We start from the raw sequence: 18,339 nt of genomic DNA on the forward strand, positions 1-18,339 counted from the left end.
TTTCCTGCCCATGACAGCAGCACTGCTCAAACTGCACACAGGGCACTCACCTGGGCGTGGGCTCCATCGGGGACACGGCGCGGTGCATGGTCATGGGTCTCGTGAAATACACCAGGTACCCTGAAGGGGCAGGACATGGCATCAAGATCGTGCAGCAAGGAGGAGATCACTCAGGGGTGGTTCAAATTAAATGACCAGATTTCCCTGTGTATCAGAGGCAAGGGGCTTGGTTCTTATCCACTACCCTTAATAATTATGAACTAAAAGCAGGCATTCTCTCAACCCAAATCAACTCCCTGCAAACCCACTACAAAGCATGGAGGTTTTGAGATGTTTCTCTCAAAAGCACAACTTCAAGTGGCTTATAGCTGTTAGAGAAAAGACAGGGAAAGAAAATGAGCAAATGTATGCTCATGTTTAACTCTCCACCAGAACTTGCCAAGCACTGTTACTCCAGAGGTGAGGTGATGTTTGGCAATGCAGAGAAACCACTGCAGCTTGTACAACTCTCTTCTTCAACAGGAGAGCCCCAGCCATCTGAAACCAACTCCAAAACATTCTCTCACAAGCCTTATCCCATTTGTTAGCCTCTCAAGTGTCTTCAGCCACCTACTCTTGCAAGCATTTCAGGATGTAGCAGGCTTTACTGGGCCTATTCAATCAATATTATTCTGTTTTACTTTTACTTGGGAATTCAGGGAGGCCTGTGTGGAAAGCAGCTTTCAAAATGTGCTTACACTGGGATGCAGTCAGGTTCAGAAAAGGCTTATGTGCATCTGAAACAGCTCAGTGAAACTTAACAGCTCTTACTCAGATCTTAACCTGGTTTTTAATGAACTTTACCCTCTATGTGCTCTCCTGGAAACCTGGATGTTATTGTACCCCATCTTTCATTTAGGGGAAGTTTCTTAATGACCTTGGGAAAGCTATTTTGAACAAGTGAAAGAGTGTAGAATGAGAAAAGAGTGGTTAGTAATATGAATATGGTTTCAGCAAGGGGTAAATTCAACCCCAAATCACAGGAGTTTTGTGAAGACTGAGTGCCAAAATACACCCAGTAATGTGATGCTGGTAGCAAAGAACTAGGCAAGGAAAACAGCTATTCCCAGTGTTCTATAAAAAGATCTGTCAATGCTTCTGGCATGCCACAAGCCAAAGGTTATCTCTTCAGCTAGCCCTGCATTTCCAAATCCTGAAGCCCCACATGCAACCCCAACTGCAAACAGTTGCTAACTAGTCTCACCTCTAAATTTACCACAGTATCACTACTTTAACACCATTCCTTACTCCTTGCATGGCAATGACCAAACCTCATCTTGTTCAGAGGCAAGTGCTCCCCAAGACTTCTAAAAGGACCATTCCCTGGGTACCTGTTTGAATGGATCAGTGACAGGGCTGACCTGCACCACAGAACCTGGCTCCAGAGGTCCGTGGAAATGGGATGTTCGAGTCCTGGTAGGAGCCGTAGGCATTGGAGACCCGGGCGAACGTGGGCAAGGGCGGCGTCACGGAGTTGGACAGAGCATAGGGATTGCTGGATGTGCTGTCCTCTTGGTTCTGAAACAGAAGGTACCCAAGGTCACACTCCTGCTGCCACAGGAGAGAAATCCAGCCAGAGATCAGACATGGCAGTGCCAAGCAGCCTCACAGGAGCTGCTCATCCTTTGAGCCAGAGCAGACCAAGCTCAGAGCGCAGTTGCTGCTTCAGCTGCAGAGGCACTTGCAGGCACATTTGCCTTTGAGGAAAAAGCTTCTCTGACTGCTTGTCCAGAGACTTCTCTCCCACCATAACCATGGTGAAATGCAGAGCTTAACTTGGGGAGGAACAGGAGGAAACTATACAGAAAATCTGACCTTCAAACTCTGGATATGATGCTCAAGACAGCTAGTTGAGCTGAACATGATCCCTCAATGATGCACAAAATCTCCTTGAGTGGGAATGTCACACAAGTGAGGGGTGTCAAACACAGGCTGGGAGTCTTCAAGTGAGAAAGGCAGGTGGTGTGAATTACTGGGGTCATCAGGACTATCCACAGGAATTTTGGCAGAAATCTGCATTTATGTGGATAAATAATACTACTACTTCAGTCTAAAGGAATTCTTTGAAAGCAGGGGTGCCTCAAGTCATCAGATTTCCATACAACAGAGAAAGTTCCCACTATTACAATATTACTGCTGCAACCAAGCAGAATAAGCCTTCACATGTAAAAAAAAAACACCCCAGCCCTTTATTTGTGATGAATAAACAAAACCTCTCAGAAAAGAAACCTGAGGAGACTCTCCAATCTTTTCCTGAATGCTAAAAACACCCACTCCAGTACACTTCACCCACACAAAGACCTAATACCTGACACTGGGATGCTGAGTAGGTATCACAGATCTCACAGCTAAGAGCAGAGTGTGACTTAGATTTATCTGCAGTATCATCCCTACAAAACCTCAGCAGAAGGCTGCAGAAAAAAACAGATTTTCACAGTTTGGGGTTTTTTTCAGGGAAGAAAACAAAAACCCTAGAATAGGACTAGAAGGACCTTTGACTTTGAACTGAGGAGGTGAAGACATCTGCCACTGCCTTTGAGACAAGAATGATTCCATCAACAACCTGAGCCTCTTACCTTCTCTCACAGATGATAACCCTGCCCTGGCAGTCAGTGAAATACATTCTGAGCTGGGAAGCTCCCATGCACCACTAAGATTCTCCAATCTCCAGTCACTCCTGGTAACCTGGATATCAGAGTTCCCCAAAGCAAACCTTCAGGGCCTCATTAGTGGAAAACAAAACACATCTAATCATCCACCCAGCTCTCTTCAACATTAGCCAGAAGTGCTCACACAAATGTAATGGCCAGTCTCAGGGGTCTATTTACACATCTAACGAGGCCAGACTCTCACTGCAGAGTCAGAAGTGTGGGAGATGGGAAAAGACAACAAACTAGGGCAGGGAGCCCACGCAGCTCTCCGTACCACGACAGACTCCAGCCAGGAGACCAGCTGACGCAGGCAAGGCTCCAGGCAGCTCTGGTTCCGCTTCACTTTCTGCAGGGAAGTGTCTTTCAGTATCTGGAATACATACAAGACACAACTTTATTCACAGTTACCTCCACACTTTGCCCACATCCTTTTTGTTTGCAGAGCAGCTTAGATGCCAGGAACAGGTCACAGACATTCCCTAACGTCCACTGGAGCCACTGGTGTGCTGTCTGCTCTGAGGAATGGCTGTGTGCTTTTATCAGAGCACTGAGGTTCACCTAGCAGCACACTGAGCCAGGACTTAGCTTCAATATTACTGCAGCCCATATGTTTTATGCCAGTTTGTGGCAAACTGGATCAGGTTTTTTCAGGAGGAAACCCAAACTGATCCATCAATGTGTTGCTGGGGAAAGGATTTCATTAGCAATAGTATTTGCTACACCAGATGATTAAACACCTGGTCTGAATTACCAGGGCCTGTGTAAAAAAAATACCCTCATTTTTAAAGCAGCTTGTGTAGTAGAGCAGTAAAAGCAACATCCTAGCTCAAAAATAGCATCACTCTGCAGGTGGATGCTTAGCTGGTGATTTTGTCTATTACTGGCTTGAGGGCAACTGCATGAGAAGGATGTTAGGGATCCTCAGGCAATACACATCACACTGGAATACAGCAGCAATGAAGAAGCATTGTTGGTGCTGCAGCCCCAAACACTGGGCTGCAGCACCAACAAAAACCTCATCCTATGGGCTTCACAATTTACCAGTTCAACATAACCTGTGCTATGTCTTCAGCAAAGTCTGATGTTTAGTTATATCTCAAAAATCCAGACGTCAAGTATCCATCATTTGTACATTTATAAAGACACTCTCTACTCCTTACACACCTTCAGCAGCTTTGCCTTCATGGAGGCTGTGATGGAGGTTGGGTTGATGAACTGGAAGGATGGTGCAGCATTATTGGGATACTGGACAGGGAACATCACCAGCATCCTGACTCTGTGGTTGCCGCAGTGCACCGACACCGTACAGCTGCGACTCACCGCATCCATCTGTGAGGAAAAGCAATTGGTCTCTAGTTAGATCTCCCAGGACTTTTACACTTACAGTGGCTTAAATTCATGCTGAGGGACTGATTCCTCTGCACATAAGATGAAGCCATGCTGTTCTCAAGGGCAGGGAACACAGTGACAGCAAAAAGCCCCAGGCAGACGGGGACAGGCTCAGCTCACACCAGCAGACTGACATCCCAGCAACCGAGACTGTGGCCAGCCCAGGTAGCACAAGAAGGGGGCTCTGCTCACAACAGCACCCCAGCCCACTTCACTTGGCCATGGAGAGCTCCTGGCCCAGTGCAGCAGTAACAGGCAGCAGAAAACTACATCAGGATCACACCATGAGCTGTGAAACCACAGAGGTGGGGAAAAGAGACAGGCAGCTGCCTTGAGCCTCCCAGTCCAGTCCAGGGCTGTGCCTCCAGTCAGCTTCCATGCACAGAGGAGAATTTGGAGTGCAAGGAAGGGGGCAAAACTGGGGGACAGAGCTCAATAGATGGGACTCAGGACCAGTTGAAATGAGATCAACTGCATGGAACAAGTTACCTTCCACTTTGCAGTCTAGGCAGAGAAGAAAACACCATCCAGCCTTCTCAAGATCAGCCAGTGCACTTACTGTGCTGAAACATTTCTCTCACACCACTGTCTGGGATTATCCTCATTCCTACTACCCTGGGCCAAGAGGATCTTGACAGCCCAGAATAAAACTTGTTTACAGACAGCAGTCACTGCAGCAAAGAAGGTTCCCCTCTAAAGGCTCCAATAAACCAGCCTGCCCACATCCCCTCCCAACAAGCCAGCAAAAGGAAACTCTGTACCTCCACATTGACATTTCGGATCTGCACATTGATCAGTGAAAACTCCTGCTGCAGTGTTTGAGGCAGCCCCAGTTGGTCTGTTTTCTTTCCCACCAGGGGGTCATTCAGGAAATCTTCTTTTAAGGCTGAAAGGAAAGATGGAAAACAAGTTGAGACAAGCTATAACAGGCAGAGTATCTCACATGATGTCAGGAGGCAGCCAAGACAGCAGGTTTTCCTCTGCTCTTCTGACAAATGAAGGTATGAGCTTTACCTGGAAAAAATTTGTCAGCTGGACAGTCTCAGCTGCTGTTTGGAGGCAAGTTTCTATCCCTTCTCTTCAAAAAACCAAAGCTGTCCGCACACAGAGTTCCCAAGAAAGTTACAGAACCTGCCTGTACTTTGTACAGTCCTAAATGGTCCTTCTCTTCTCATGTGAGACCCCTTTTCCTCCCTACACAATGCTGCCAGAGTCATGACTGGCTGAATTGGAGCATCTCAGTTCAGCAGAAAAGAACTGCAGCCCTAGCAGTCTCCAGGAGGAGCTCTGGTCCTTGGGACTAAAACCCCACCAATTCCTGACTTTCAGGGAAAACTTCCAGAGCATAACAATGCTTTGGGAGAGAGCAGGGAGTATTTCTGGTCCTAATAGAAGCTTAATTCATTTGCAGCAGCCATTTGCATTTAATGTTGCAAAGCACTCTAGTGCTTTAACAGCCTTTAAAGACTCATCAAAATACTGTGCCTAACTCTCCAGTTCCAGCACTTTTTAGGAGGACAATAACCCCTGAAGGCCAGAACACATTTAAACAGCCAGGCAAGCACTGCAGGACACAGAGAATTACAATTAAGGTAACAAACTTCACCGAGTTTCAGAAGAATTGGTCTCTGCCTGTGGTTGTGCCTTGCTTCTTACTGTGTAGCTCCATAAGGGTGTTTTGCTGTGGCACCATTTCTTAAGAAAGCCAAACATATTGTGATGGTTCCAAGGACAGAAGGGAAGTCCTGATTTTTCAGCTGTCATTCTCACACTTGCAATATCACATTGCACAGACTATTCCCAGCAAAAATAAACAAATGAAAAGAAATTCAAGAAGTTGACCTTTTACAGGCATTCATCTAGGAGTTACTGACTTTGGTGCAGGGACAAATATCTGGTATTACCACTACCCAATGGGCTGCTGGATTTGGATAGGTAGGATGCTTAGCCAATCATTCTTGTTTGCAATTCTATTACAGCGCTTAGATATATTCCAGAAAAGGGAGCTGAAAAGGAGATTAAAGGAAGATCAGTGGCTCTCAGGGAAGATAATTATTTCTAGCTCAAGATACCACACAGCTTACTGAAAAGCCATCTCTGAGGTTCCCAGTATGGGCAGTGCCCTCCCTTTGTCTTCTCCTCCCATTCCCTTCCAATTAGTTTTTAATCCTCCAAAGCCCCACGTTTGTACAGACTCCTAAAGCTCCTCCATAAGCAGCAGCAAGAGCTGTGCAGCAAAGGCACAGCTGGGGCTCTCTCCTTCACCTGCAGAGTGCTGATCTCTTCAAAAGATCCCCCAAAGTGCTGTACTAATGTAACATGGAGGCTTTGTCTGCAGCTGAAATGCAGCCACCCCCAGGGTGAAACATCAACAGTCCACAATAGATTTTTGGCTAGAAAGAACTGAAATTCCTACCTAGGGATTTGCCTGTGTGTTAATCCTGCAGTCATGTTATTTGCAGCAAAATCTGCCCTGCTACAGAAAAGCCACATTGATTCCCTTTGGCTATGAGGAAAACCATAACAGTCTGAACCAAAGAAGAAACCACATGGAAACCAGACCCACACAGTAACCACATGGGATGTTTGGATGTGCATCATCAGGGACAGTGGAAGAGTTAACTCTCACTTGTGGAAAAAAAGAGAGATCAGGCAGCCTTACCTTTGGCAACAAGCCACAACTACAACCTAAAGAGCACGCAATTAAATGAAAATCATGACAAAGAAGAGCTTCATTTTACAGCTAGAATCATTGTGTTAAAAGAGAAAAAACTTGGAATGACCATCCTGAGGAACCCCTAGTGTTTTTCCTCCTCCCTGATGAGGAATCCATTAATCTTTGAAACAGCAGCAAGTTGTGCTTTGCCTATGTTTTATGCCAAGATGCATCTTCCTCCCACCCCAAAGATGCTGGTGTTTGAGGCTCCGGAAGCCACCACTTCTCTCACCTTCCTCATCCCCATGTCCAGAGTTGTGCTGGGGCTCCGTGTCCTGTGGGTGAAGGGTCTTGTCCGGCTCTGGCAGATGAGAAATCCCATCAATGAGGTCCTCAACTCCATCCAGGATATCATTGGCACAGAGCTGAAAAGAACAAACACACCCACATGCTGCACAACAGAATCCAAGTTGTGGAAAGAGCCCCACTAAACAACTCACTTCTCCAGACAGATGGGTTTGCAAGGTGGGTCTATCCACGCGGCATCCATGACTAAAACTGCATTGTTCCTGTGACAAAGACAGGTCATCTTCCACTTTCCATCACCCTTAACTTTGTCACCTCAACAGCCTGGCCAAATCTCCTGCTCACTTAAAAAGCTACTTAATTGATAGGACCAGTCTAAGAAATAGAGGTTCACCTTTAGTCAAAACTAAAACTGATATTACTTCAATTCCTTGAATTAATTTGTTAAAACATGTTCAATTTTTTAGATCAAATTTAATAGTAGCACACTTTCTGCATTTGATATTTACACTCCAGAAGGATCTAGAGACCCAGGTACATACATGGAGTCCTATTGTTCCAGGTCCTGTATCAAAATGAGACTATAAAACCCTGGATTTGAAATTCAGCACAAGAAAACTGGGAAGATGAAGGGAAGAGAAAGGATAACGGTGTGATGTAGCAAATTACAGCATTGGTCACCAGCAACATGCCATCATGTGCATAGTTTGATCCAGACAAAGACAAGGACAAAAGAGTGGGAGCCAGTAGAGGAAAAATAAAGTCTCTGACATGAATGAACAATTGATTTAAAGACAGGAAAGAAATCAAATGTTCACAAATATATCAGGTAGGAGAAAAGGGTCATTTTTCACAGACAAAGTTTGTTACAGACCTGCAGGACTCCTGCAGGATCTGTGCTGGGACACATGCTTCTCAACATATTCATTAAAAACCTGGAATAGGAGGTGAATAGCGACATGACCAGGTTTGCTGATGCCACCAAGTTTTTCAGGGCATTAGCAAGTGTGGCTGATGGCAAATAATCACAGAAGGACCTTACAGGAGCAACTGTATTAAAATGAAAGATGAACTTTGGCTCAGATAAAAATAAAGCAACATACATCGGGAAAAATTTCAAGCTGAAAGTTCAAGTTGAGGGAACAAGATGAAGAAGCAAGACTAAGCTGATGATTTCATGGAATTATGCCAAACAATTTACAAACTAAACTGAGTACTGAGAATTCTTTGGAAAGAACAAAGCTCAGATCCCCATCCCCAAAGGTATATACTAGAACTGAAAAAGGGTGGTGAAAGGCAAAAGGACAAAGTTCGAGTACAAAGGATAAATTAAATCAAGAACTTTTGGCTTGAAAAAGGAGGCAGCTGAGAAGGATATGATGGAGGCCTACAGAATCATCAGTAACACAGAGAATATTGCTCATTTCATCTCAATTGAATGAAATTAGGTGGCAAAATAAACAAATGAGATGGTTTTCCACATAACATGCAGAAAAGCCCTGAAACTCCTTGTTGTTTGATGTTTAAGATGACAAAAATTTACACAGGTCCAAGAAAAAAAAAAGAACAAGTCTATGGAAGTGACACTCATCAAGCTCTATCAAATACAAAGATGCCAGGCTCAATGAGCCTCTAAGCTGCAAACAGCAGGAGGCTGACAGGGCATTTGAGAGAAACATCACTCCATGCCTGCCTCCTTCTTAACCCCTCCCAAGACATCAGCTGAAGATGTACAGGGCCCACTGTGGCCATATGAACCTATGGTATGAGCCAGCACAGCTATTCTAGTAATTGCATCACAATCTGCTGCAGATCCACTCACACCACCCACCCCAGGCTTTGAGGCAATGGACACAAGGGGAGGTAGAGGAGGGCACAATTCCTACATTTACCTGGCACCTAAACTGCTAAGAAATAGAGTCTTGTGGCATTTTAGAGGTAATGCAGGCAGTAACTGCCCTCCACCTTCTCCAAACAAACTTCTGCACTTAATGTTAGACAACAAAGCAGCTTTGCACAGCCACCAAAACTTTTGAGACACAGGCTCAAAAGAGAAGGCCCATCACAGGTCTCCCTGGGGATATTTTTGGGCTGGAGCTGAAGAGGAAAGTGAAGCAGCAGCAGCAGCTTCTGTGCCTGCAGCTCTATGATACCAGAGGAGTGACTGGGAGTGCAAGAAGGGGAGGTGAATCCAGCCTGTAAGGAAAGTGTCTACAGTTCTAGAAGCAGAGCTCCACATACCCTCTGTAACTGGGAGTCAATCCGCCACATGCGCAGGGTCTGATCGCGGGACCACGTCACCAGCTGGTAATCTTTGGAGCCTAAAGAGGACAAACAATCAGAGACCTCACCAGAAAACAGAGACTATCTCAGCCTTGGGGTCAGTGTAAACAGATTCAAACAAGCCAGCAGGCACATTCATAAGGCACTAAACTGAAAGGCACAGCAAGTCCTTTTTGGGTTCCAGTTGACCCAGGTACATCAGCCTTTGTGCCTCCTCACACCACAGTCACCACACCTCTGAACAGGCTGTGATTTACAAGCCAAAAGGACCAAGTACAATGAATGTGACACAATCAGAATAAACAAGACCCACAACAATGTTTATTTAAATAGAAGAAATAGTACAGTAAAAATTTTTCTCAACTATAACTGTAAAGTAAAAATATCTTTTAGTTCATCAAATCTGTTTCAAGAGGCAGATGTTTTAAAACATTTTTAAGCAACGAGAAGGCGGTTCTGCCTTTCCTCTTCTTGCTTCTGAAAGAGTTGGATGATGCCAAGTTCAGGTTGTAAGGAAATAGATCTAACCACATACTATCTATCAACAGGCAGAGGTACACAGACCTATTTATGTCCATGTTTAGGTCTTGTGATACAGTTTTAAGTTTCCCTCATCAAACAGCTGCTATGCTTAAGAATTTGCTGCTGCACAGCTGCTTCCTACACCCCTCTGCTGAGGCACAGGGGCTGTCTAAATACAGCACAACAGACTCTGTGGAAGGAAATTTGTGCTATCCTGGTTGTTTCCACACTGAAGCAGACTTGGAATGTTTGTGTGATTGATTTATGTTACTTGAGACAAGCAAGAAGTCCAACCCTGGGTATGTATCTATTAAAGCAGCTAAGACAACCAACTGTAGCTCAAGCCTGCTTCAATGCTCATTCACAAACTATCTTAGTCTGTGCTTCAAGATCCTAACACAGTTTGCCATTGCTCTCCTCTTTCTGAAAGAGGAAAATCAAGTTATGGAGAAGGAGGTGACTTAACTGGTGGGAAAGGGCTGGACCAGCACTTTCACACAGCACTGCAAAGCTGTAGCACAAGTGACACCAAAGCCAGAAATGCACATTCTGTCAGTGGCAGCTGAGGGGCTGGAAACAAAGCTGTGCTCTGTGTGGTTATGCAACCTCTGGTATCGAATCTCCTATTCTTAGCTGCTTACACTAGAAAATTTAGTCAGAACTGAACTCTAACAGCAGACTCTATCCCATGTTATTCTTCCCTTGCCTTGCAGCAGACAAGTAAGGTGTGCTTGCTGGGTCTGTGGTCTGGGATATGCTGGAGCCTGCTGATCCAGGCCACGATATGAGGGATTAACTGGTTAGCCTGAGTAGGGAAAGGGTGCCTGCACTCATGCACCTATCTAATAATTTGCACAATTTATGCTAAAAGATTTATTTAAAAAGAGACTCCCAGGAGAGTGGAAGCAATGAAAGCTACCACTGACCCACTCAGCTTTTGGCAGATTTGCTTTGGTAGCATGGAAACAAGGCAGTGCTTCTGTAAGCACAGTGATACAACCAGTACAGAACAGGGAGGCAGTGGGGGACAGGAAGGTGGGCAGGAGCTACTTCAAGGAAAGGCAGAAGTCAAAAAGTAACAGCATTGCAATCAGGAGCCAGGTCTCCACACCCCTGGTTAGCTGACAGCCACAGTGTAGGGAAGAGAGCACATTCAACCCTGAACTCACCCTCTTTCTGCTTCCTCCACTGGAACTCCAGCACCACATCATCATGTCCCACGAAAGTGTGGACAGGCGTGTTCAGGTCAAAGACATTCCAGAGGAGGAGACTGTTTTCCCGACGGAGCTGGGGGACCATCACTGTCACCAGTCCATTGCTGAAAGGCTTAGGGAGAAACACCCTTCCAGTTAGCCAGGGAGAGTTTCCATGCTGCTATTAACATACTCTAATTTTCCCCTATTCCCACCAACACAAATGCAAAGGTTTTAAATGAGCTCAGCACAAAATACAACCAGGCCATAACCTGGGAAGATACAAGGTAATTGGTGTGCAAAACCATTGTGTTTCAAGGGGTAAGCTGTAGTGCACTGAGATATTCAATGCAGCTCACTTAAGATGAGTAACTTCTTTCTGCTGCTTCCTCACTTTTCATCTGTGAGGCTGGAGGGATTTCACCAGTGACTTTTCACTGGGAATCCTTACTGCAATCTGCCTGGAGCTGCAAGAACTGCTACCTGGGGACTGAGCCCCAGCAGCTCCTCAGGGTCACAATGCTCAGAGGAACATGGAAACCAGTCCCACACCCCTCACTGCTTGGACAGGGAAAGGGGATCAAGATTCAAGGCACAGCACTGGCTTCAGGCCACATTCACATCTCTGGGGATTATGACTGATATGAAGAGCCTTATCTTCACTTGGGTGGGTGCTCACTCCTTCTCCTGAATGCCCCCATTGTGGATGCTGCTGTTCTATGCCTTATAGGCATCAAGAAATATTTTTAAAAACAACTTAATAATGTCCGCAAGTAGAAGTGCTGAGAAACCCTATGGCAGTTCTTTATTTAATGCCTCTTTGTGCATTCTCCTCAGAGCACAAGTGGAACTGGGGAGTTTCTCACTGACCGTGTATCTTGCCTTCCAAACGGGAACCTGGCAGGGAAGGATGTTGAGGTATTTCCGAGGCTGACGGTAATCCCAGAACTTGAAACAAAACAACAAACCAAGTGAAAGGCAAGCAAAGGCAGGAGTCAGCTGGCTATACTTCCAGGCTGTAGTTTTCCATGTGGCTTGCAGATAGAACAGACCAAACAGCATGCCAGGGTGCCCACAGCATCATTAGTAATCCCATTCATTAACAGCAGAGACGGCCCCAAAGGACAAAAACCAAGCTATCAGCATCTGGCAGCATCCCTTAGAAAATGAGTGACTTGGGGTCATATTCACAGTGATCATAGCTTGAGTAATTAGAGCAGGGAGACAGGCAGCCTGCTTGGGCTTTCAGAGCTACAAGGTACCCTGCAGGCTGCCAGCCAACGTGCCAGTCCAGGCTGGAGGCAAGCCCACCCTGCTGTTACTGCTAATTTTCTAATGAAGAATCTAACCTTTTGCTTTGCTACACTACACATCAATTGCATTTGCCTCAGAGCTTAGCTCAACGTGAATGAACTCCATTTGGCTGACATACAAAGCACACTATTTCCCCCCAAGTAAAAGGCCCTGCACAGCAGTGCTTGCAGGCAGTCTCTTATTGATAATCCTGCTCAACATGAGTTTGGAAACTCCAGGGGCTGAAGTATGTCTCCCCACAAGTTACTATAATCAGCTTGAGGCTGCCAACATGCATTTCTGGAAAAAGGCTCTTCTGGCATGTGTGGTCTGTTCCTTTCTGGCAAGCAACAGGCAGAGACAGTTGTTTTCAGCTTCAATACTGCCCTAATCTCCATAGAGATGTGGCAAACATATGTGCACCCATTCTTCAGTGACCTCTCTGCCTGTTCTCAAAGTGCAGTCCTGGCTCCACACACCGGGTGGCCAGAAACCAAACAAAGATCCAGATCTTGCCAATGGCAAAGCACTTCCCAAAACTTCAGCAGCAGCAGAAGGGGATCTGCTCCACTATCCTTCCTACTCCCCAGCAGGAATTCAAAAACAACACTTACCCTGACAGAGTTGTCCTGGCTGGAAGTGGCCAGTGTATACTCATTGTCAGGATGCCAGTCCAGACCATGGATTTTAGAGAGATGAGCTGCCAAATACTCCACTGCAGTGCTGGGTTTCTGCAAGGAGAGACACTGTCCTTCTCAGCATAGGACACCTGAAATTTGGTCTAGTTCTTTGGCATAAAAAGAGACTTTAACCAGGGCAAGACAGTTAGAACAACCACCCCTGCTGGGGAACAGCAAATAGCTCAGCATAAGTAGCTGAAGAAAAAATCCTGTGAAGGTATGGCAAATTCCAGTCACCAAGAGCAGCTCTAACCATACTTTATACTCAGTTCAACAGTTAAGTACTATGAGATCAAAAGGAAAATGGTAATGGGTACAGTCTCTGAGGAAGGAGGTTACCTACATACTCTCTTCAGGCTCTTGGACTCCCAATTCTCTCTAGTTTAAACTGACCCACAAGAGAGCTCTGGGATAAAGTAGTACATTTCCTCAGTATTTGTCTGTCACCAGAGGAATATCTGTATTAGATAGGTGGGAAAATGTACAGACTGTTCAAAAATTCCTCAGCTTACCCTTTTGTCCCATATTCGGACATCTCCATCGTGACTTGTTGCTAAACAGTTGGCATTTTTCTTGTTCCATTTCACCTGGGAAGCTCCAGCTGCAGCACAAACAGAGCAAGCCAAAACATGCAATTAAATAGAAAAGAGCACAGCAGTCCCATTGCCTGGGCCCAGAGCTGCTCTTAGTCCAGGAAAGGCAGTTCAGAGGAAGGATATCCCAGAAGGCCAGCATGAAGGATGGCATGAAAATTATTAACTCCTGGTTCCTCAGTGTATTATTTGTATCCTCAGGACAGCAAAGTGTTCCAGTTGCATGCCTAGAGATCTTTATCACATCTTCTAGCCAGGGGCTGTACCTGATTAGAATACTCATGTCCATTAGCTCAAATGGAGGAACTTCCTCCAGATCAGAAATGAAGGTGCATCATCTCCTTCCCAAATCCCCTCTCTTTTTATTCAAGTTATTTCTGGGTGTTTAGGGCCTGTTTTATCTCCCCACCACCCCCACAAACTATCAGCTGCTACACAGGCAACTATTACTATTGATCTGTGATTAAAATACAGGTGTAGGAGAAGGCTGCAGTGCAGGTGACCTTGGGTGGACTCACTGGGTGGACCAGAAGGTCCATTTGTCAAAATATACCACAGAAGTCAAAGAACCAATGGCAGTGTAAAGAAACTGGATGATGGTCTAAATATGACTTATATGTGGTATCATGAGGGACTCAGTTAAACCAGATGATAAGTGGTTATTTCTAATAGAAACAAAGCACAGCTTCATTTAATGTGGATTGTTCAGGTACTGTAAGCATAATGCATCTGTTCATCCTTATTCTGCCATATTTTCAAACCTTTTGAGCTATCAGAAAGGTGAGATCCATGAGAAAGCTAAACAGATCTCAGCCTGCTGCTATTCCCCACCTCCACTACCCACCTCCTGCTGCATGGTGAGCAGATTCATCCTGACAACCTGGCAAAAAGCTATTCTGGGGGATAAAAAGCTGCAAATAGACTGCCAGTTGATTGATTTGATCCACTCACTGAAGGGTACACAAATGTCTGGACCAGCATTAAACAGCAGCAGGCACAGGAGGAAGCAAGGAAGCTTTCTGGGGAGCAGGCTGCTGGGCTGGCTCAGCTGTGAAACCTCACCCCAGACACCAGAATGACCACTGCTCCTCTGTGACTCAGTAAGGCTTTCTGCATTTCTGTGACAGAGAGCTTTGCTGGCTGGGAGGGAATGGGAGCTGCTGCAGATGCACAGCCTAAGGAGATGCAAGCAGAGCATGAGAGTCACACATTGTAAGGATTGCTCCAGTGCTGGGGACAGTAACTCAGGGAAAGGACGTTTTGCTCATCATCTGTGCCCAGCCCCAGCTCCAGCCAGTGAGGACAGACACACAGCACCTGCCAGCTGGTGGTGTTGCAGGGGCTGGACACACACCCTGCCAGCAGGCAGGACAAGAGCCTTTCCAGAGAAAGCACAGCCCAAAGACAGCACCTTGTGTGCTCCCTGCATGTTGCAGGTACCCCAGGGAAGTGGATGCAGCCAACTGCTGTATCCAACCCTGAGTGAATGAGGGACAGGCTGGCACAGAGAGCTGTTGGGGTATGGTTTAGTTCCTCATCTGATTCAATCAAACATAAAAGGATGTGAGGAAATTACAGAGAGGCAACCCAGGACAAGCAGTGCAGCAAGGTGGTTAAGCAGGGAGGGAGCTCCATGTGGCCATTCACCAATGCTGGGACAGCAAACCCGAGTTCCATAACTGCCCTCCATGTCTGGAAACCTCAAGGGGCTCCACATCTCTTCTGAACTCTGCTTCTCTTAAAGGAGGGAACTGGAGCCTCTCAGGCTGCTCCTACAGGGGACAATCACACATGGTGGCACTCCTGCACTTGGCCACACCTGGCCTTGGAGCATGAAGGGAGGGAAGAATAACAGCAGGGACATGCAACAATAATGTTTAATGCCTACATCACACAGATCAGACTTACCAACTGCAGAGAGAGAGACTGTGGGCTTCCTGGTGTCTCTGAAATACAATGTGGCCACTGTCAGTACACACAGCATAGTCCAGCCTTCCCAGAGAGCTCCCTGCTATTCCAGCACTAAGGTAATTCCTGCCTTGGGACCTCATGTACCTTCTGCTTACCAAAATACACCAGCACTAAATGGAATTAAAGTGATCAGCTGGAGGACAACAACCACCCTGGAAGTGTTCAAGGCTGGGCTGGATGGGCCTTGGAGCAATCTGGTCTATTGGAAGGTGTACCTGCACTTGGCAGAGGGATGGAACTAGATTTTTAAGGTCCATTCCAACCCAAACTATTCTATGATCCTGTCTTGCCAGCACATGCAGCAGGAAGTTTAGGACAGAGGACAGAGCTGGACTGGACTAGAGGGAGGAGAAACATACACAAAGTGTGGCATATTGCACCTGGGTAGGCAAGGAAACAGGGCTCATGAATTGTTGCTGTGGGAAGCAACAAAACAGCCTTTCCAAGGAGGATTAAAGGAACAAACAGAGCTGTGGAAGCTCTCAACAAAAGCCACTGATGTGCTCGTGGAGCCTTTGCAGATTCTGATTTAAAGCAGATGGAGTAGTTACTACAGAGCAAAAACTTCATGTCTAGCATATAATAACAAAATTAGTAGAAAATCAGCCCAGCTGTGTGCAGACCAAATTCTGTCTGTCTACAAACCAAATTTTGCAGCAGCAGAAACCAGTGTGGCACCATGACAACTCCTAGCAGCCAGGGCATAGATCAAGGCAATAATTTACTTCCTGGCCTTGCTAGTCAAGATTTCACCTGCTCTTTCATGAAAAGTGACAGTGAAAATAAGGAATAGTATCTTCAGCTTTTTCTGTTTGCTGAAAAGCAGCACATTTTCTGGAATGGACAGCACCCCTCCCTCTAAGAATTTCTGCCTAATTCAAAAGTTATTTTGTATGAAAAATTAAGTGGGGAATTTCCAGCTGCCCTTACTGCAGGGCTGCCTCCTTAGAGTGTCATTAGAGACAGTCACTTCAGCAGGATGGTAATTTGCTTGAGGCCATCACCTCAGTGCCACAGCAGGCTCAGAGCCTTTCCCAGCACAAGTGGGATGTGGAGGCTTTCAGAGACTGCCTAAGGAAGCAGCTCTGGGCAAGTGATACAGGCAGACACAAAGCAAAGGAAGGGCACAATAGAGTTAAAGGAGGAGCTCTGAGAACAACCTTCAGACATCTCTATTTTTTCTTCTTGGCATTAAGACAGTATCACAGGAAAACAACCAGCAGTTATTGTATCTCTGTGTCTTTTAATTACACATTAATAATATATTGTCATTCTCAAGCACCATTTAAGCAAGGAGCTAAGTGCTTGTTCATAGGAACTAAGCAAGCCTCTGGGTAGCCTGGTGCAGTGGGGTTATATAATTATCCTCCTATTATAACTGAGCAAGGGAGGCAGAGAGGAACAATGTGATTTGCTGGGGGTCATAAAGAGCTGTACAGCTAGCAAGAGAACCCAGCAGTCCCAGTACCAGCTCCTTGCTTCTCAGGTGTAAAATCTGCAGCTTAAATTTGGACATATAGCTGGAAATATCTGCTACCCTGAAAATACTCATAGGAAACAAGGGAAGGTACAAACAGGAAAGCCTTCCTGAATACCATTGTCAGTCTTCCCACCACTGAGGGTGAACCAGCAACAATCAATGAATCAATAGCAGAAATGGCTATAGGATCATGAAATGGTGTTCATTAACTGAGCTAAAAAAATCCCAGCAGGTTGAGGAACAACCTTGGGCTCCAGGAAAAGATATTTCCTCAGGGAAATATCTGAAGTGGGCACAGAGTGAAGCCAGACAGTTGTAGCTTAACTGTACCACTCTACTGCCCATCACTGACTCTGATGTGACTGGAAAATAGGGAAACAGAAGACATCTTGGAGACAATGGGAAATAGCTGAAGCTCCCAGAAGCACAGCTAAAGAGCAGCTCCCATCAGGGTGTGCTTTGCCCTGCAAGCTGATAATAACAGAAAAGAGTCCCAGTGATTTTCCCAAAATGCAGAAACATACTGATTCTTACTTGATGTCCCAGATGTAGATGTATGTGTCCACAGAACTGGTGACCAGTAGGTCTGGCTCAAACACTGCCCAGTCCAGGTCACTGCAAATGCAAAATCATAGATCAGTAAAGAAAAGCACACAGATGCTGCATCAACTTTTCACAAGCTGCCAGTACATTCTCCAACAAATTCACAGCAACTCCATGACATCTACTGAAACTTTTAAAGTAAAAAGCAAGATCTTAATAATTTCTCTAAGTAAATTCCAAGAAGCAATGAAATGCTTCTAAGTAAATTCCAGTGAAGCATCCTCCTAGTCCTGAACTTTACAGCTACTGTGTGTGTGCTCTTTCCCCTCCAGGCAAAGGGACATTGTCTCAAAGAGTTCTCAGTAACCACAGATCCTTGGCATCAACCCCTCACTCTGGGATGCCTCCCTGTTGGAACACCAAGTGCACCTGGGACACAAACAGCCTCCAGTCAGCCCAAACAACTGTTATTTCAAGGGCTGCAAATAGTTCCCACAGTCAGAAGCTTGAGTAAAAGCAGTCCCTCAACTGCATTTCCAACCCAGCATTGAAATGTGACCTTAAAACAAGAGGCAAAAATCTCCCCTGCACCACTGTAACATTCTCTGAACTTGGTCTTTGGGATTACCTGCCTTAATTAAGCTGCTATCACACAGAAACACAGCTGGGATTCAATTTAATAAACATGCTGCTTCCCAGATGATGGCTGCTGCTCTTTACAAGGACAGCAGCCTAAGGCA

General features: G+C 45.7%; 1 protein-coding gene across 3 annotated transcripts in view; it reads right to left on the reverse strand.

Annotated features, from left to right (window-relative positions):
* The window catches only part of WDR59 (WD repeat domain 59), a 47,799-nt gene that overhangs the window by 20,006 nt on the left and 9,454 nt on the right, over window positions 1-18,339 (reverse strand). For all 3 annotated transcript variants that reach the window (XM_054296165.1, XM_054296164.1, XM_054296166.1), the window contains exons 5-17: window positions 17,591-17,671; window positions 15,514-15,551; window positions 13,525-13,613; window positions 12,947-13,063; window positions 11,910-11,987; window positions 11,016-11,172; window positions 9,283-9,362; window positions 7,028-7,160; window positions 4,841-4,965; window positions 3,855-4,019; window positions 2,965-3,060; window positions 1,401-1,557; window positions 51-120 (exon numbers count right to left, since the gene is read on the reverse strand). In XM_054296165.1, coding sequence (XP_054152140.1) covers window positions 51-120; window positions 1,401-1,557; window positions 2,965-3,060; window positions 3,855-4,019; window positions 4,841-4,965; window positions 7,028-7,160; window positions 9,283-9,362; window positions 11,016-11,172; window positions 11,910-11,987; window positions 12,947-13,063; window positions 13,525-13,613; window positions 15,514-15,551; window positions 17,591-17,671 — 1,386 coding nt within the window. The remainder of the gene's footprint in view (window positions 1-50; window positions 121-1,400; window positions 1,558-2,964; window positions 3,061-3,854; window positions 4,020-4,840; window positions 4,966-7,027; window positions 7,161-9,282; window positions 9,363-11,015; window positions 11,173-11,909; window positions 11,988-12,946; window positions 13,064-13,524; window positions 13,614-15,513; window positions 15,552-17,590; window positions 17,672-18,339) is intronic.

The sequence above is a fragment of the Melozone crissalis genome, unplaced genomic scaffold, assembly GCF_028551555.1.
Source record: "Melozone crissalis strain CALT ecotype California unplaced genomic scaffold, PUWL_Pcris_2 ptg000007l_1, whole genome shotgun sequence".
NCBI classification, from domain to species: Eukaryota; Metazoa; Chordata; class Aves; order Passeriformes; family Passerellidae; genus Melozone; species Melozone crissalis.